This window comes from Dermacentor silvarum, chromosome 9 (assembly GCF_013339745.2).
Source record: "Dermacentor silvarum isolate Dsil-2018 chromosome 9, BIME_Dsil_1.4, whole genome shotgun sequence".
NCBI lineage: Eukaryota > Metazoa > Arthropoda > Arachnida > Ixodida > Ixodidae > Dermacentor > Dermacentor silvarum.
The window spans coordinates 76,705,425-76,726,676 of NC_051162.1; the positions used below are offsets into that span (position 1 = coordinate 76,705,425).

Below are 21,252 nucleotides of genomic sequence, written 5' to 3' on the forward strand. Positions count from 1 at the left end.
ATGATTTGGTAGCAGGATACGTAGCAGGAGGTAATGTTCGGAATGTTAGATATGTCAGCGCATGCACCCAAACCTCGTGCCCATATAGCTGACAGGCGATGTAAGCCTTTAGCTTACTTCGTAGTCTTTATAAATGGAGGACACATTTGTACATGAACGCATTTCGGCCTACAATGAGAGTTACTTTGGTGGTATTGTTGTTAGGGTTTTCAAGCTGTAAAGCAAATATGTAGCTTACAGTAACATCTGTAGTGAGTTTTCAGTTACTAGACCTATAAAAATAGCTTTTGCATTGCCATTATGTCAATACTACAGTTTATTCCTATCCTACTACAGAACGTTCATGTTGTACACCTCAGTGCATTGTTGCGTGGGACAACGTCTGTTCATTAGAAAATTCTATACCACATATCTCATGTGACTTCTGACGCTATGAAAGCGTAGGTGTGCTCTGTATGGTGACGTGAGCAAGAAAGCTGACCAACTGGTATTGAGTGCGTGCAGTTTACTACTGTAAAAGCTAGAAATAAACAATTTACGCAATAATTTCTGATGCGAGTAAAAGTTCAGCAACGGGACACATTTCGTATATGCACTCAGTTCAAGAGACAAATTTGTCGTGTAATGTTTAAAAAGCAAATTAAAAATCTCCTTTCTAGCAGACTGTTTCTGCCCTATAGGCTCAAATATTAGCAACGGGGTATAGACGCGGAGAGATACACGTATGTCGGCATTTATTGGTTTTCGACAACACAACCAGAAGGCGTCACGCAGTGCGTGATTTTAGTTTTTGCGGTCAAATGCATCAAATCAATCAGCATTTCTAAAAGCTTTCGCTCTCACGTTTCGTTGCTATGTTCTCAAAATGAGATAATCCGCATGACATTCTCCATCTTATTTTGTCGCCTGAGTTCACCAGTGATTTAAAGTCCCGCAGTTAATAAAGCATAACTATCGGGACAAGCACACGGTCGGTAGCACGGGAATAGTTTGGGCTTCCGGGATTTCGACCCATACATATTTTTTGGGCACTGCACGGAAACAGTACCGAATATAAGGAGCTCGTCAGAAAGTCCATCATGGACACGAGCGAGCGCAGTTACCGCCAAGCGCGTAACGACCCTCACGGGAGAACAACAGCCGGCCGTTAGCGCCTGCTCTCCCTGAGGAACAGCGAACTCTCGCACAGTGGTTGAAACATTCTGAAATTTGCGGCGCATGTCAGAGCTGGAAAAGTCAGCCGATATCTCTATTGGAAAGAGGCAGATATTGCCGTACAGTACATAGCTGTTACTATAAAAACGCACGAGGCCGCGTTTCTACCACTAAGCTCGCCTTCGTGCATAGGGTTCGCCGCCAGCGTTTCCAGGTAAACATTTCGTTCACATTGGCTGCGCTTGCCGGGAAGCGTGAGAAGCAGTCAGGTATCTTTGAATACTATCGCGTTCCACTCTTAAAGGTGAATGTTAAGCGTCGATCCTCCAAATGTTTTCTCTAAAGGTCGCCAGTGCCGACGCCGACAGCGACACCGGATTATTTGCGACACAAGGCCCTAAACGCTATCGCGTAAAAAAATAAAAATAAATCCGCAGTCCTCCACTCCACGGCGTGCCTCATGATGACATCGTGGTTTTGGCACGCAAAATTCACGAGCATAATTTTTCCAACCGTGAAAAACCCACAGTTTCACATCACGAAAACTTCGAAGTTTATCACGTTTTTTTATGGCCAAGGACAGTAAACCTGTACGAAAATGAAGAACCGTTGTTTGAATGGTAGCGTAATTAGCATAGTGGTTAATTAGTTTATCTGGAGAGCTATCCACAACTGACAACTTGCTCCAAGCGCATCAAAAGTGCTACTATAGTCTATGCATTGCTCACTGCGCTGAATTGAGACTTTTAAAGGTATCATAACAGCACAGCGTATATGATAGCGCCGGACATTACAGCGTTAAAAGGCAATTAATTAGGGTAAACTGATGTCTATATGCAAAAAAATTAGACCAGATCCTTACTGCCACTGCTCTGATTATTTGCAACAAGAAGGAAGTTACCATTCACTGGATATGTAGCACGACTCTACGAAGGAATTCCCATTCGGGTTGCACGTCAAGAAAGCTTTGAAGTTGAAGAAAAATTCAGATTGGTACCAAGATTCAACGCAGGAATAACGCTTGTTCGACGCGATCGCTTTGTCATCTGAGCTAACCAGGCACCTAGCCAGTTGCAGCGCGATGTCGAATTAATCGTGAAATCGAAGCAAGTATGACAAATCAAATCGGCGGTAGGCAAGGCGGAGGATGTTTCGTGAAAGGAAAAATTGAAATAACAACCGTGACGCATACTTTCTTGTGTGTGGCAAACTTTATTGATCGCTGGAGATGTTCCCCTATGGCTATATGTCTGGCATGTTATAGTTCAGGTGACAGCGGTGACTCATGAAATTACCCGCTCGTACACATACACACGCACGTAACATGCGCAACTAACAAACAACAGCACACAAAAACCTGCATCTAGAGCGTCCGGTGAAATTCAGTGGCCCGGCGGAAGAGTACGTAATATAGCCTTCGTTGTGTGCAACGCATTAGCAGCTCTGCTCCAACGTCAAAAAGCTGGCGCGTAAATTTAAAGCAAATTTGAGCACTGCGTTTTTGGCCGCGAGGTGCATGCATCTTTGCAAAACACGACGTAAGTCATCCCCCTCCTACAACGCAGAACACAGTAGCAATCGCACCAATTACACTTTGTGTTGAAAGTAGTTTCCATATAGGAGTCGCTTGAACGCGGTGTAGACATGTATGGTTACGCCCGGAAAGGCCACTCAGCAAATTAAAATTGCATTTTCAGTCAATAATTGAAATGGGTCCCCAATATTATTACGCATCACAGTAGAGTGCATGTTGAGAGCACCATGTAACGACACTAACGCGAGCTGACGCATCCTTTTTCGGGCATGGCAGAGGCGCCAGTAGCGACGAGTCATCAAGCACGGCTCCAGCCACCGAGGGGTCGCACACTTGCCAGCGAACGCTGTCATGGCGTTCAATATTATGTACTGAGAATCCCAAAGCGCTGAAATGTACTGAAATGTCACATAGATGGTCAAAGCGTCAACTATGCGATTTCTGCATATTTTGGTCTAATAGTGCCACAACTTGTTTGACCTCATGGGAAATGACGCACGCTTCGTCGAGCACTTAAGTTTGAACCTTTTGGTGTTGTACTTTGACATTAATAATCCACAGCACTGGATTCAATTGGTTCGTGTAGCGCACGGTATACTCCTGCAGATGATCTTCGTACAGTGCACGTGAACTAAAAAAAATGTGCTCGTCTTTTACTTCGCCTGCCTCGGTGCGGGAACTCGCTGCAGACAAACGATTTCTGCTTCACTCAAAAATCACAGCAAAAAAAATCATGTTGTGACATATAATGACCACTGGAATTTTCATTACAAATTGGCTAGAAAGAGAGATCACCTGTGGAGGAATTCAGTTCTCCGAGAAACGCCGCTTTCGGATCTCTCATGTAGAGTCAAAACTACATTTAGAGTTACTAAACACTGCGAAGCAAAAACATCACATATGGCTAGCGCTTAGCAGCTATCAAGAATACGCTTGCATACCGTGTAAATAATCGAATAGACACCAATTTAAGAAATATGGATGACAATACCCGAAAGCAAATAAATTGAGAGAAAGCGCGGAAGAAAAATACAAGAAAATTGCTTGGTAATGTATGGATACAAAATGTTAAAAGTGCACAAAAGGTAATACGACATGTTCGCTGTCTAGCAAGGGTTCAGATGTCCTCCTCGCATGGAAGGGATGCTGAGACTTTGACGACAAATAGCTGCGTCATGTGACCTGTATTTACGAGAAGAAATCACCGAAAGAACTCCAAAGTCTTTTGATGGTGCGCGATCGTATTTCACGGTTGCTCCGTGGAATTTTATGAAACAGACTCACACATGAACAAGGGAATATATTTCTTTGTTATTCTTGATTTGTAATTCTATACATGCAATTCCGCATTTGTGTTACGTAGAAAAACATGAAGTACAGACATATATAGTGATCACGACCACTAGTGTAAGTTTTTTAACTGAATAAGTTTGTTCGTTTCTGACGGTTTTTTTGATACAAGCAACAATGCACGCCACGAATATCGCTGACACGGAAGGTCTGCAGAAAAACATATTTGGGCAACTAGAAACAATTAAAACTGAGTGCCTCTAGAATCACAGATTCAAAACACGTTCCTATAGTTTGTCTTTAATGGTAAAATATTAGATAACTGATTCGTTGCCGACAAAATGCAGCAATGCGGCGTCTAACAGTATACAGAAGTTGAGAAACAAAATGTGTGGCCAAGTTTCTTAAATGGTGCCTAAGCAGTGCTTCAAATGTGTAAACGTAACCTTGCGTAAACGTGACCTTGTACACCTTGGCAGGTCGCGACTAGCACGTTCCGATCATGCCAATCAGAACTTTCTCCTACGTCCACCAACCGATGCTTTCTGGCCACACAAGTCGAACAAACACGTAAATTACGACATTTCACAACTGATGATCATGACTTCTAATGACATCCCCATTGAAATGGGGCGGTGACAAAGTGCCACATACTTGTCCTAATGATATTTCACTACACCTATTGCAGTACAGCGTTTTGACTATCTCTACTTTATATTGTTTCTGTTCATTGCAACATCTATTTCTACATTGTTGAGAGACTTATGGCTGTGACGATCACGCCCCATCTCTTCCCTGCTTTTTTCATCTATCAATAATGTAAACGTTTCTCGCTTATCTCGACCACTCGCCACGTAATTCTCCCGTCACCTTTGAACCTCAGTGCTTCTGAAACGGTGAAGATTCTATAAAATGCTGGCTGGCTGAATATCATGGCCTTCCATTACAGTGTGCTGAAGAAGTAATCTCAACAGTGAGAGATGGGGGCATTCGGTGTCATCACAACTTTTTTCTCGTCCTATAGTAATGAGATTCTTTGAAACCGCCGTGACAGTAGCCATAGATGAAATATACCTGGTGCAGGTACCTGCATATACCTACAGATATATCTATAGATGCCGCTGGAGATGCGGCTTCGAATACCTGTCATATGGCAGAAGCAATGCTGCAACCGACGCCGTAGCAGCATTTCTCTCTGATTGAGAAAGCAAAACATTCTCTTTTAAAGATCGCCGAAACATGGCTAGGGCGATATTTTCTTTACCAGTGTTTTGAAATTTTCTCGTCTCTTGCTTTTTTTCACTCTCTTTCTCTCTGAAGTTACATTTCGGGAGTACCAAATTCCTATATACTTCTCCGGTAATACAACATAGGAATTATAGCCTTTATGAGCATTGTGTCTTTAAGAAGCCGCCGCTCCTTGACATCGTGTGCATGTATTTGACGTTCAGTGCTGCCGAACTTTCGCGAAACACCGCTAACCATTAAAATAACAGCCTACGTCGCCGTACCATCAGATATCGCGCGCCTCCTTCATTGCATCACGACCACGCTCGTCGGCCGCGGGCCCAAAGTGTTCCACCTGTGCCCAGGAAATGCGCCCCGTCTCCCCTCTAATCGCGCCCAAGGCTGGTGCTCGTCTCTCACCGCCCGTGGCTCGATCGGAATTCCCCCAAGGGCGCCAGGAAGCCCTCCACGCGTACGCCCGGGGCTTATTTTGACTGCACGGTGCTGAAGCGCCGAGCTCCAGGGGGAGAGACACTGCCTCGTCTTCCGGAGCTCGGGTGTACAGGTATAAACCGAGAGCACTACTGCGGGCGGCGTCGCCAAAGGCACGCTTCTCCTCCGAGTCTTTGCGGACTCGTTCGCACGACCCAGACTGCCGCATGCAGTCAACCACTCCCCTCTGTGCCCACGGCTATTCCGGGCCCCGCAGCGTGGGCTGCTTGCTGGAGCCTCAGTTCCCAGCGGGCGCAGTCCGTACGTCTCTGGGCCTATATGTGTGCTTGTGTGTTTGCGTGCTAGCGGCAGCTGCGAAGTGTCTGCATGGTAGAGACGCGGCTTCAGCGGGACATCGTCGCCATGAGGTCGCGTGCAACGTCTGAAGAGACACGTCATAGTCCGAGGCCCGCTGAGAACTGCGACAGGCATTTCATTGTGCGCGTGCAAGGCTGGTCTCGCAGTCGCCGTAGAGCTGCTCGAATGAATCACGTAGCCAAATTTGTTTGCTTGCTTTCCCAGAACCTTTCTTTAGGGCCATCGGTGTTTACCCCGTCGGCCGTACCAGTGCGCTGGACTTTTGAAATGGTGCGAATTTATGAAACGAGTGATATACTCATTGCAACACAGTTTAGTGCACTGAAACAAATAAATGAAGTGAGAAACTGTTTTTCGTTGATATCAATGCTGGGATCGAAACTGAGCATTTAATCTGTCTGCGCTACCACGTGTAATCAGTTACTGCAATGATCTTCCCGACATTATTGCTAACCACTGGAGCTAAATTGAGTTCACAAACTCAATATTAAGCACCTGTAGCACTTTGTACTCCGTAGTACATAATATTGCGTGATTTGAAGTTTTAGGTATTAGGAAGTTTTTCTGCAAAACCTTAAGCTGTATGAGAACTAATAAGCTTTTTTTTTCTTGAAGGTATGAACTTTTGTGTATCGTCTCCTTGTTTTTGTTTTTACATGTTCTCATTTGCTCTGTTTCAACAATGTCAATGTACTGCTTCCCATCACGCAATATTCCTAATAGCCGACCGTGAACAATTAGGAATGTTTTTATTGCGAAATGTGACATTAAATGAATGTCATGATTCTTTTCGAAAGCTTCTGGCTGAGAAAGACGTGATATTACAGACTCTGTTGGCAAAACCGGAATTGCCACTTCAATTTAATCTCTAACTTAGAGTTGTAGTAATACAGAACGCAAGAATAGTCATACAAATCAAGAATGGAGCTAAAGCAACGGCGACTGCAATAGCTTATTCTCATGCTGCGTCGATTAGCGTAGCCAAAGAAAAATGAATTATAACCTATAGGAGCTACACAACAATCTGCTTCGCAGCAAGTGAGTGCAATAGATAACCAGTGGATAAAAAAACAGATATACAGACTACTCGGCTTCATCACCAAGCTCGTCTTACTCAGCTGGGCGAGGTACATGATGTGGCGAAGTAACGATATTTCGTTATGATATCCACGATGTGGCGCTCTACAATAGATAAGAGAGAACGCCGTCCAGAGCAAGATCACTTATACTTTTTGTCGGCTTAATTTCGCTGGTCTACACGACCAATAAAGCTTTTAGTAAATGAAGTGGTCGTACATCGAGCGTGAAATACTGGACGGCCTGCTGAGGCCAGGCAACGACAATAATGATGAGTACTAGCGTGCTGACAGGAGCACAAAAATTACAGGGTTCGTAATTTACCACAGACGTATGAATGATATACAAGTCTTACGTTCAGTTACTTATATAATTTTGACACATACACCTATTTGTTCTAATTTAATGAATATTATAGACTTCTCTATTATGAACTGACGATATAAAAATGTCACAGTTTCGCCCTAAGGGCGAAGCAATGAATGCGATAGCAACACAGCAATGTCATACGAAGTAAGGTGAGCGGCTTTGGTAGCAACAACACGCAGAACTGTTGTCGACGCCATCGGCGTTTTGCCCGCGTTAGCTCAAAATGCGTGCGGCGTTGGTGACTGTTGCTGGAGCCTCTCATATAAAAATGTCACAGTTTCGCCCTAAGGGCGAAGCAATGAATGCGATAGCAACACAGCAATGTCATACGAAGTAAGGTGAGCGGCTTTGGTAGCAACAACACGCAGAACTGTTGTCGACGCCATCGGCGTTTTGCCCGCGTTAGCTCAAAATGCGTGCGGCGTTGGTGACTGTTGCTGGAGCCTCTGATATAAATAGGCACTTGGTGCCGCAGCTAAACGTCGCCTCCCTTCCCTCCCCCTCCCCCACGGCCTCTCGCGCGTCCGAAGAAGGCGCGTTTGCTCTACATATATGGTGATTGTAAAGGAGAAAAGAGACGCCTACTTCTGCAGCCCTTAAGCGAGCACGGCGCAGAACGCGCGTTTGTTCTCCGCCGTGCGTTCACTCCCCGTGAAAGACGCGCCCCTCGCGCCCTTTCACTCGCACATACAGCGTTCGGCGCGCGGCGACGATTTCATCTCCAAATGACGTCATACGGAACCTCACGGCGACGGCGACGGCGACGGCGACGGCGACGGCGACGCCGACGGCGACGCCGACGGCAGAAATCTGCTTTTGAGTGTCCATATAATTGCTATCGCAATAATAGGCACTTGGTGCCGCAGCTAAACGTCGCGTCCCTTCCTTCCCCCTCCCCCACGGCCTCTCGCGCGTCTGAAGAAGGCGCGTTTGCTCTACATATATGGTGATTGTAAAGGAGGAAAGAGACGCCTACTTCTGCAGCCCTTAAGGAAGCACGGCGCAGAACGCGCGTTTGTTCTCCGCCGTGCGTTCACTCCCCGTGAAAGAGCGCGTCCCTCGCGCCCTTTCACTCGCACATACAGCGTTCGGCGGCGCGCGGCCACGATTTCATCTCCATTGACGTCATACGGAACCTCACGGCGACGGCGACGGCGACGGCGACGGCGACGCCGACGGCAGAAATCTGCTTTTGAGTGTCCATATAATTGCTATCGCAATAAAATGTCACAGTTTCGCCCTAAGGGCGAAGCAATGAATGCGATAGCAACACAGCAATGTCATACGAAGTAAGGTGAGCGGCTTTGGCAGCAACAACACGCAGAACTGTTGTCGACGCCATCGGCGTTTTGCCCGCGTTAGCTCAAAATGCGTGCGGCGTTGGTGACTGTTGCTGGAGCCTCTCATATAAATAGGCACTTGGTGCCGCAGCTAAACGTCGCGTCCCTTCCTTCCCCCTCCCCCACGGCCTCTCGCGCGTCTGAAGAAGGTGCGTTTGCTCTACATATATGGTGATTGTAAAGGAGGAAAGAGACGCCTACTTCTGCAGCCCTTAAGGAAGCACGGCGCAGAACGCGCGTTTGTTCTCCGCCGTGCATTCACTCCCCGTGAAAGAGCGCGTCCCTCGCGCCCTTTCACTCGCACATACAGCGTTCGGCGGCGCGCGGCCACGATTTCATCTCCATTGACGTCATACGGAACCTCACGGCGACGGCGACGGCGACGCCGACGGCAGAAATCTGCTTTTGAGTGTCCATATAATTGCTATCGCAATAAAACAGTTGCACTGGGATCATTGTTACGGTTATGGACGTTACGATTGCGCCATTACCTGTAGCGCGGAAATGTCGGTAAATAGAAATGACAGAGAGAATGTTCCCAATGAACGTTGAGCAAACTCGCCGTGACGTCGAGGTGGGATAGCTGGTTAAAGTTTATGTTGAACAGATCTTTAAACGCCCCGGCACCGGGCTTTCAGTAACTTTTCGTGTCTGTGCCGGTGTGGTGCTTCAAGGTCAATATCAGCACGCTAGTACTCTTCATTATTTCAGTCTCCTTATTTTTGTTTTCGCATGTTCTCATTTGCTCTGGTTCAACAACATCAATGTACTGCTTCCCATCACGCAATATTCCTATTAGCCGACCGTGAAAAATATGTAAATAAATCGCTGAGCAATTAGGAATGTTTTTACTGCGACATGTCGACTATGACGTGTCTCTTCAGACGTTTCACGCAACCTCCCGGCTACGATATATATATATATCGCTGTACTTTTTCTTTTTCGCAGAAACGTTGATGTCGCCACTTCCGCTGTCGTTAGCCAAAACAGGGATTCAGCAGCCTTGGCATGGACAAAACTGTATTATGGAATCACAGTGCGGCCAAATAGGGGGACGACTAAAAGAAAGTACGCTCTTGCCGCCAGTGGGGAGTACTGGAGCTTAATAATTGATGGCTGCTGCTTCCTAACTTCAAAATGATTGACGACCCCAGAAACAACATTAAAATATGACACGTGTTTTTTTTTCGTTCCGAACGACCAACTTGCCTTCAGTCCATTAAAAAAGAAGCAGAACTTTCTATTAAACAAAGAGTTATTCCACTTTTTGTAGAACCGAGTTAAACGTATGCAGAGTGGCATCGCTATTATCAGACACCTGAAATGATTCGACAAAACGTCTTTAAGGGAGCTTTCTTGAAAATATGTAAGTTTTTATGCCGACTACCTTTCTTTACGCGATTAAGGTAATAGAAAACAACTTGGGCATGATTGGATTTAAGTTCCCTCGGGAGTCAATAATTTAATCTAGTAAACTGTGGTGTCAACTTGCATACACGGCATTATAGACGATGCTTCCTTGAGGTACATGTGAACTGCAAGTGACTGCTCTGTATTCCGAATTGACGTTATTTGCTGTGCAAATTGTGTGTGTTGTGACGTACAATGAGCTAACTTGAACTTTATGAGCTAACTTTGAACTGAATGAGCTAACTTTGAACTTTAAGTATGCGCTGGAGCGTTGCGTCTTTCATTCGCTGTTTATTTTATTGTTCTATGTAGTTTGTTTGTTTGAGCCTGCCTATTTTCCCTATGCCTTGTCTGTATTGTTTGCTCGTCTGCGTGATTGAGCCTGCCTGTCATTGATGTGTACTGCTTGCCTTAGAGAGAAGGAGCAGTGGCCTCCACCTATGATGACAACCTCTTCAACGCACCCATTTGATAAAAACAACTGAGGTAACCCGATGCCGTAAAAAGTTGTATATTACAGATAGCAGGCTGCCCTTACACCCACGGGCCATTCATTTGCATAGGGATAATTGGCACTTGCAAGGCCTAATGAAGCACATAAGCAGCACATTATAAGTATGGGACTGATGTACAGTGAACGTTCTTAAAGCAGCTATAAAGATTTACTCACTAGAGCTACAAATAAATACCTGGAGATTTCGCTCAAGTGGTGGCGTACGTTTTGCGCAGGTTGTGTTCGAAATTCCTTCATCGCAGCTTCATGTCCATGACACGCTTATATGCGCAAATAATGAACCTGGAAACGTTATTGTCGGATCGTGGAACTCGATATCTTGTTCCTTATAGAAGACCAATTAGCCAAATAATTGTCACTTCCAAACTTACCACGTATACATGGAATTCAATAAAAGTCCGCATGAACATATAGGGTTCTTTGCTGAGCGGTTAAGATGACTACCAGCATGTTCCTTTGCTGAACCTTAATTAGCAATAAACGGTAGCAAAACTGCGTGTGTACGAGTAACCAGCAGATATTAGCAGTTCCTCCTAGTGTTCCACTCGAGACATGTGAAGCGTGAACATCAACAACCGAGGGTGAAACAATACAGGGCCAGCAACTATTCTCGCCGTGGCTTGGACGCTTGCCATGGTCCGTCTGCAAACACTCCAAGCCAAATCGTGTCTCCTTCGTGCATCTTCCAAGTCCCCTGGTGTCGCTAAGCGCAGGGAATATATTTACCTCCCCGCTTTGCGGTTAAACGTTTTTTTTTTCGGTTTTCCAAGAGCTCAGCAGCTTCGCATACTCACAAGGTCAGTAATACGAGAAATATCACAATGAACTGAGCGAATCAATTACAAAAAGCAGTTCGAGCTGATGCCCAGCAAGTGAATTAACTGAAGAGACATCTGTGGAGTAAATATATGACACATTGCAAAGTTTCTTATTAAAGCTTCGATGTCTTCAGCAGACGCCACTACACACTGGCGTGAATATATAGCGCATTGAAATGTTGTGTTAATAAAGTTTTTGATGAACAATGCCATATAGCCGAACCCGGAAGTTAAACTTCGCTTCGACGAAACCATCTACCAAGGAGTGATTTTGACCTTGTGAATACGCTTCCGTTGTACAGGAAAGCTTCTGATGCCAGGAGCACTTCCACATGTGCTATGTTGAAGTATTCTGACTTTTCACGAAATCTTTTCGACTCTGTCTTCCTGCATTTTTTTTCTCAAAGGAACGCATGGACAGGTGGGTCCATTCATTCACTTTAAATCACTCATTTATGCCCGTACATGTAACAATCGGCCGCGCGTCTTGCAATGGATTTGTCACTTACCGTGCGGAGGAATGACACGTCGTCCTGTTCGGACGACCCTTCGGCGTCCCCCATGGCTGGTTAGGCCTAGCTGCGTTCCGCCGTGTCGCAACGCCGACAAACACACCGGCACCAGAGAAGGGTAAAAAAAAAGAAAAAAGAAAGAAAAGCCGCCGGACACCGACACGCACTTTCACGCCGCCGCCGAGTCAGCCAGGCTTGCTCCTCGCCCGTAAAAGGAGTAAAGAAAAAAAAGGGAGCAACGGGTGCTGCTCCCTCAGGAATCTTATACACCGCCTCCTCCCCCACCGCAACGAACAGCACACCCTCTCCCCTCTTCGAGCGATCGGCCAGCAAGTCGATGAGACGACGGCGTTGCCTCTCCTTACGGTATGCTTCGCACGGGCCGCTCCTCCATTCGCCGTGCGTCGTCGTTCGGCGCGGGCACGTCCGGCGCGCTCTGACACCGAGCGCACGCTTCTCTTCCCGCTGGAGTCCGGGCCGTGGCTGGCGGAGCCCGTGGCTTCGATCGCCGGCGCGCGCGCAAACGCCGGGCTGGAAACGCGAGCGGGGGCTGCTGCGGCAGCGGCGGCGCCTTGATCACTTGGCGACTTGCTCTCCCCGGCTCGGGCTCGCACCGCAGGTCTTTTTTTATCTCGCTGGCCCCGGAATCGCTCGCACGCGGTTGCCGGTTGCTCTTCGAAACAGCCCACCGTGGGCGTGTTGAGCGAAATTGAAATGTTTTTGAACAACGAGGGTAGGGGGCGCCAGGGGATGAGGGAACCATCAAGAAGTACTGGGGGTTTCAACCTTGATGGGAGCGTTAACTAGTATAGTGAAAATAAGCAGTGTGGTGGAAGGACTCGGCGCAACATGAGTTGAGGTAGAGGTGATGAGGGTGCTGGTGAAAAAACAGCAGGGTAGAGACATGGACTGGATTGCTCCTGGCATGCGTAAGTTTCCTAAATACCTTTAGCGAGAAGAACGGTAACCGAGAGGATTAATTTTTGCTAGTCACAATCATATGAAGCCAACAGACCATTAGCCAAGGAAACCATAGCGAGAACTATAGCAGCGGGCTTTAGTTGAAAGGTATAAATATTATGGAAAAGTGAAATGAATGTGGGCGATGATATAACTCGGCACCGGCGGGTGCCTAATCCACATCTTTTGAATTCCCCGTGTGATGCTCTACCCCTTGAGCTACGGCAATTGTTGTTTTCCGGTACACTTTATTGGGTATTTTTGTATGTGAACTAGATTTCTTTCTGGGAGTGTTAACTAGCGCCAATCATCATCATGATGGCAACTGTGGTAAACATATTCAGCCGCTGTCCTCACGTTCTAAGGGAACTTTGGAAGCGAGACAGCTGGTCATAAACCCTATATGCTACCGGAAGGCACCAATGCTGCGGATCTCCAGAACATCAAAGTGCAATGAAAGAACACTTAAGGATGTTATATTCCTCTTACTGAGGCATGCGCCCGTGGTCTAATGGTTAGAAGATCGAGCTGTTGTGCTAGGTGTCCTCTGTTTCAATCCTGCCAGCCGACGATTTCGTTTGTGTTTGTTAAATAAAGACGTCTTTCGTAGCGACTTTACCACCACTTTTCCGGATCCGGTATGTTTGAAACCTCTTTTGCAGGCCGATCGCGCAGATATTGCAGCCGGCCGCGCCAGTAAAATTATAATGCTTTCAGGTATGAGCCTTGAAATTGCTTCGCACAAATAATATTTATTAGCCAGAGAAGATTTAAAGGGACACTAAAGAGAAACAGGAAGTTCAGCTGGAATAAAAAAGGGACCTTCAGGAATGCATGCCGTTTTTGTTGGGTGCAAAAATATGAGTTATTAGCGGAGAAATTCGTAAACAAAGACCAAATATCTCTTCCTCAATTTCTCTCATCCTAGATTTGGCGCTGAAGCAGTGTCGTCACAGATTGCATTGCTCTCAGAGAATCAGAATGCGCCATGATACGTCACCGCTTGCGTAAACGGCCGAGGCGCTGGGCTGGATGCATCATGGCTGCATGCATGGTCGCTGCGTTTGCGTTCGCCGCGATGGATACCGTAGCTGCCGCTGAACCTTGCAACGAAGAGCTCGCCAGGAAAGCAGGACTGCATTTCAGCGATATTCAGTGAAATGGAGCGCGAAATGATCCTCTGTGCTCGAGCGGTAGGTGTTTCCGCGTGCGATGGCGGTGAGCCGCCGGCCGCGCCGGCGGAATGCAGAGCTTCGTTTTCGTCGATGGGAGGCGAAGCGTCCGGTCCGCCAGGCGACGGTGTTCCCGACAGAACAAGCGTAGAAAGTTGTGCACGTACTCGGTATGGTTATTTCGTGGCTTTATTTAATGACATTCAGCACTCACCGAGCCGCCAGTTTGCTGCTGCAGCCCCACCGGTAGGAGGTTTGATGAAGGCCGCATTGAGGGAACAGCTGCTCGAGAAAGGACTGGCCTCTGGGGCACGCCAAGATACTTTCCGAGGGCAAGATTATACACATAATCCGAGGGCGAGAAATGCAGAGAGCACACCATCGGTTTCTCTGGCTCTTTTGCCGTTTTATCAGCGGCAGAGCACTGAGCCATTGTGAACGCCGGGGAGCCGGGGCTCTCCGAGCGACGCCACATGAAAGGACACAATCGAGTCAACACTGCCGCTGCCCCTGATCAAGCGCATTGGGCCATTTATACAGCCCTCACAGTACACACACGAGGCATTTTCTGGTTGTTTCCCGCGAAGTCAACGTTTTTCGAGCCACGCAACACGCAACCAAACACCGTAGAGCGGAACAGGCGCACGCGACGATGCATTGACCAAAAACGAAACTACGAAACTATCACGGCCGCATGTTTCGCCATGCCATTTTTCCTTATTTATTTAATTTTGTGCTAAACTTGTACTTCCTCGCTTGAAACGGTTTAAAAAGTTGGAAAATGCTGTTTATGTACGTTTAAGGTGTATTTCATTTTGCATTTTATTAACAGCGATAAATCGCTCTCGACCAATCGCGACCGGCCTGCGTTTGTAATCTCCGACGTCACATCACGTAGTGCGGGAATTTCGAAGGGGCGTCAGCACCTATTCTTCAGTTTTTTGCTATTTTCTCGCTTATCCCTTACAAAAAAAATTGTTGAAAAGTTGTTGAAAAGTCATTGGTCAATGTCAATTAATATCATTGAAAGCACATTGAGGCTTTGTTGAAACATTATTGAGGAAATTGTTGACAGGTGTTGAAAATTGGCCCGCGACATTCTGTTGAAACATCATTGGGTCGTTTCAATTTGAGAAGTCATTGATGGATTGTTGAAACCATGTTGAATTCCAATATTGAAAGCCCATTGAAGAAGTGTTGAAGATGTGTTGAATGTCAATATTGAAAACCTGTTGAGACATTGTTGAAATATGTTGTGTGCCAATGTTGAAATTTATTGACATAATGTTGGAACTGTGTTGAATGTCAATATTGAAACCCCATTGAAATATTATTGGAGCAGTGTTGAACGTCACTATTGAAATCACTTGAGAACCCACTGAAATAAGCTGTTTGGTGAATAGTGTTGAAAACTGCACTAGACTTTTCTTTAAATACCGCTGAGCTACGTTGAGTCTCATGGCATTACCACTGATGACATCCATATTGATGTGGTCCTTGCATACTAGAGGACAGGGGCAAACTTAAATTCAGGCACTTCTGTATTGAAGACCTGGGTCACCCAGGGATCAAAACCACTTTTAGATATGGCCTTTTATAAATCATATTATAGAGCTGCTAGCAGAACCATTCAGCCAGTTTTTTTAATTGGCTTAACACACAAAATCAATACTCCTTAACACAATCAACAGCTCAAAATTGATGTGGACAAAAAGCATTTTTTTCTAGATGAATTGTTTATTGAAGCCAAACATTTGTTAACTGTACAGCCATGTGTGCCTTGAGATAAAAAAATTCCCAACGCAATCTACAAACTGCCAGCAGCTTGATACAATAACGAAATTGAATACTGAGAGGTGTAAAGCTTGCGTGGCCCTAAAGTAAAACATTTCTCAAAATTGAAATAAATAGAAAATAAATATTATACAAGCATTACAGTAAATACTTTTTAAAATGTACTTGATTTCTCTATTTGGTAGCCAGTAACTTAATAATCATGGCACAATCTGCATGAGCCCACTGAGACTCTTCATTATTGGTTAAATGGTGTGCCCATTTTACTAAACGTTATCTACCTCTGAAACGACATGGTAATTACAATAACTTGTGCCATGGCAGCAGTTTATTGTGCTGCATTGCTTGTTGCACGATCCAGTTGCGTTTTCTGCCATGATTACTAGGTTCCTGGGCAGGTCATTACATATCAAGCGATTTATTCACTTTGACTACTTAAGATTTTTATCTGATACACAGTGGCCATTAGTTACCTGCTGGAAGCCTTAAATGAAACTGGCATGAGGAATTTTTTAAAAAATTTTTGAGTGCCGCAAAACAAGTTAGAATGAAAGAATTTGCAAGAAATCAGATTTCATGCGTACACGAAACAAAGCACATCGCTGCCTTGCCTAAGAACTGTTGTTGCACTCTGAATTTAAGCAAACTTTAACACTTAATTCTTACTGTTTTGAAATAGCAAAATAAACCATTACTACAAACATATGTTAATATGTAGTTTTTCTTAAACAGAACCACTCTGACACAGATTCCACTTTCCGGTGTACGTATGAAACCTAGTTTTCTGTAAAATTTCTCACTGGGCCTACTTTTACTTTATCAAACAAACTTGAAATGATGTGCCGTCATGGAACAGTCTTGGCATGAAATGACCCGAGATACCTATGAAATAAAATAGTCAAGAAACACTAGCTTTTGTAGAAATATATTAAAGATTTACGTAAAAATGTACTAAAATACAAAGCGCAACACTTGTGCAATTAATTATTAATCACAGCACAGTACTTGTGTCTGAACCATCCAACCTGGGCTTTTCAGGTGACTAGAAACATCATAATAATAAAAAAATGTTCAGGGCTGCAAGTGCACAACACTTGAACTGTCCACAGACTTGAGCTCTTCTGGACGCTTCAGGTCCCTTGCGATAAGTGAGGCCAGAGTGTTCTTAATGTAGGTCATGTTTGTCCCAGGAAACTTGTGACAGGTAAAGCCTGTAAAAAAAGGAAAAACAGCATGACGTTAAAGATCAATGTTCCACATGCAAAAGTGCGACATACAGTATGCCCTGTTTTAATGAAACTGTTTCAATTGTTTTGTTTATTCCAAGTTTTCATGAGTTCAATTCTAGAGAATGACCAGCTTTCAAACTGGAGTGGCACCGGAGGACTCCACTTAGTACAATATGCAGAAGGCAAACAGGAAAAGTCCACTGTGGCAGAATAACTTCATGAATATGCTTGGTGTGAAAATGTGAACGCTGCTTGCTTAGGAACAAAATGGTGGAAAAAAGACTTCATACTGTTGGTGAAAAAACTTAAAGGTAGACTACTGACAAATAAAATTAGTTCTCTCAACAATCATAATCAAAATGTGCAGCACTTTATTGCACTTTTCCTTGCAGGAGTTGCTCCAAATACGGTTATGCGGCCAGAATTGAGTGTGGTATATCTGAATTTGTTTTACAAGCTCATATGCTACTGGAGTGCACTTCTCGCATCATGATGACCATTCTTATGCCTCTCTACTGAAAACAAAATACTGCTTATAACGAGAATTTACTGCAGTTGCACGCCGACCTGGTTACAATAACACAAATAAATGCGAAAAAGAAATACGAAGAAATGCTCAGTCTTACAAGAGAAATATGCAAGTGGACTGGCTCTGCTAATCCTTTGAGGGTCACTGCCACGCATGTAGAGTGGTGGAAACAAATCGTGTGGTCACGACCATAAATATGAGGCGGCGAAAGAACATACAAATGAGCATACCTTTTAAAAATGAAGTGTCCCCAAGCATCACATTACAGATTCTGTAACCTTCTGCGACTTCTACAAAAATCCTGATTGTGCTGTTGCCCCTTGGCTTCTTCCAAAATTGATCTTTCTCTTTATTCTATGGTACCCATCACTGCAGTAGTTTGGGAGTATTCACCTAGTTTAATGTTTTGTGAGTGTCATTACATTTAAAAAATGTGATTATGCTAGTTTGCCCTGCATGCTACAATAAACATGGTGTAAAAAAGCGGACACTAAGAAACCTTTGTCACTTTGTGACCTAAAAATTATTTACCCATTTTTTTCTCGAAAGGTCACTCTGAAGAACAATCCAGAATAAAAATATAACGCTTAAATTGGGGGACGTTTGCCAGAAAATATGTGATCCTCAAAGGGCTAAACATGAACACCTACAAAGCTCATTCAATCTTTGATAAATCTAAACCCATAGTACTTGAGCACTGGTTTATAATAACGCTGAAAACAGGCAAGTGCGTCCTTGAATTAAGAAAGCAGGAGACATTTCCAACAATTTCAGAGTGGGAGCTGTGGACATGCCTCATGTTCTGTAAGAAGCTTTATATAGTAGCTGCCAAGGGCCTATTGAGTACTGATCATTTTATGGGAACGTGAGAAAAAGTCAAATAAATACCTTTGTTTTTTTCCACATCCTAGAATACAATGTGATAAACTGGATCTTAATTGGTTGAGTGCCTAGAATGAATGGACATTGCTAAACATAGCAATGTTGACAACGAATTTGGCAACTGTTCCTATTGTTGCTTTCATCGAAACAGCCAAACAATTATGCCCCGTAACTTAAGCTCCCTCTGCTTAAAGGCTACTGTCTGCCACCACATGGACCTCCTTCAAGACAGGAGCAACTTTAATTCAATGTGGTCTGTTGAAATAGGTGAAACCACTATGTTTTGCGTTACAGAATCTGGAGGGCCATTTTGATTGCTGAAATTTGGTGGAAGTGCTGTCCCTCGAGTTGAGCAGTAACTGCACTTGAGTATAGCTTCTCCACAATTCCTATAACACTTTCAGGCTACTTAAGCACACCCGCTATAGCACCAGATTGGTAGCAAGCTTCACAGATTGGTACTACAGATTGGTGGTTGCTTCATTGCAACTGTTCATTGCAATGACAGTCAAGTAGTGCAACTAATGCGCAAATACACCTAACTTTGTCAGTTGGATCCACCAATCACTTCTGGCAGTTAAGGCTGCTTTTAAAATTTAGCACTTTAGTATGAAGGCGTTAGAGACTTGAGATCAAATGAACATTCATTCCAAATAGTAGGCTATTGTAGCACGTAGTTGCAGACACAGGCTACTTGAAAGTCATTTGTTGTGCTAATAGCAAGCTGGTAATTCCAAGTACAAAATGTGAAGGCAAAATTGCAATGGGTAAAGGATGTACGGTACTTGCCTATAACAGCGTTGACCCTGATAAGGCCAAGAGCCTCTTTTTGCCTATTGGTGGTGTTGTTTCCGAGAAGTGAGTGGCCCATGAGGTTCTCTGTGAACACATGGTGAATCAAGGCTCTTGCAAACTTGCCTGGTCCACCATGGCAAGCTGTGCCAGGATCATCTGAATGAGCACTTCTCCAACCTATGTGAAACGGCACGTTTAGGTAAATAATATTAGTGAGGTAGCTTAAGGATTTTAAGCACATTTACACAACAGCCACACTCCGAATAAATCACAGAAATACTGCCTGCTCCAGACCTAAAATGTCAACTAATGTCACTAATAAAAACAACTAAAACTAATGTCATAGCTTGTTATGCTGTTAGGATGCCATGTGCTTCAGAAAAACAAGGATTCACCCAGGTGGTGGTGGTGGTAACATTTATTTAGGTCCTGAAGAATCTTCACCCCGTTTTTATAGGGGCAAGACTGCGGGCCGCTCCCACGTTGGGACGGGAAGGCCAAGCCTCACCGTACAAAATAAAATAGTAAGTAAACCACAGCATTGAAAACTTTAATGCAAGTAGCATTTTTAGGATACTTCACATACTTTCGGGTGTCTGTCTAACTATTTTCCAGCCAATTTGTGTCACTTGGTGGTCAATGGCCTAATGGGTAGGGCTGCTATGTAGACGGGAAGTGGGTTAATAACCATCTGACGGACCTGCTTGGATCTCTGGGTATGTTACTCAGAGTATGTGCCATTCTTCAATGAACCTCTTTCACGCCATCGTGGGCAACTGCTGCTTGTGTTGGCAAGCAGCAGTAGCAAGCAGCTAAAACAGGAAGATAACTGTCGACGTTAATGCGATTACCACTACACATCAGATTCGCTTGCTGTGTCCCAGACCTACTCAGCTGAATGTGTACATAAGACACAAAGACAGGGTGTGCCAACTGCCCACCTCATCAAATAAATGAATCGACTCGCAAATCAAAGGCTATGCAAAATCGCAAAGGAGACACTTAATGCTACCATTTTTACTAAATCTTAAGGAGAATACCTCCCAGCAATACATTCTCCTGGCAACAGTGCATTTGATCATGGTGACGCTAGATGATGAATGGCCAAAGAATTCACCTTTTGCATTCCGGCTGTGGCGTCTCCAGGCTCATTTTGATTCTGAAAACAGATGTCAGTATTAAAATGTGACGCCACTATAACTCAAAAGCAACAATCAAAACACCTACATGGACGATTAGGCCGACATAAATGGATGGATATAAATGACTGATTGAAAACATTAAAGCATGGCTGCTCTTGCCACTGGCAGTGTGAGGTGGGCAAATAATTTATTTTTAATTTCTCTCCTAAATTTTAAAATTATTTTTGCTCATCTACTGCATGAACTGTTGCGGCCATATCTTAAAGGTAGCTCGTTCATATAAAACCAGTGTTGCATTTTGTACTCCCCGTCTAACTGCTGCTACTGCAGTTTGCTTACTCTCTAAGTATTCCGAAGAACTGCTCCACCAACAAACCATTGTTCCAAGCTTATGGCAAAGCGTCATTTAGATCACAAGGATACGCTCCCCTTTAACTCTCTCTCCTCTTTAGTGTGTGAATTCAAAGCAAAAATAACTTATTGACATAGCTGTCTGCTTCTATCTCATAAAAAGCCTTGCTAATTTTATTGCGATAGCAATTATATGGACACTCAAAAGCAGATTTCTGCCGTCGGCGTCGCCGTCGCCGTCGCCGTGAGGTTCCGTATGACGTCAATGGAGATGAAATCGTGACCGCGCGCCGCGATAAGTGGTTCTTGAGGGAAAGGGAAAGGTTGGCGCTATCTTCTGCA

General features: G+C 44.7%; 1 protein-coding gene across 1 annotated transcript in view; it reads right to left on the reverse strand.

The window, feature by feature from the left end:
• Positions 1–12,610, reverse strand: part of LOC119465324 (ryanodine receptor-like) — a 268,769-nt gene extending 256,159 nt beyond the window's left edge. The window contains 1 exon segment of the mRNA XM_037726127.2: positions 12,054–12,610. Coding sequence (XP_037582055.1) covers positions 12,054–12,107 — 54 coding nt within the window. The 5' untranslated portion in view covers positions 12,108–12,610.
• Positions 12,611–21,252: the final 8,642 nt, after the last annotated feature.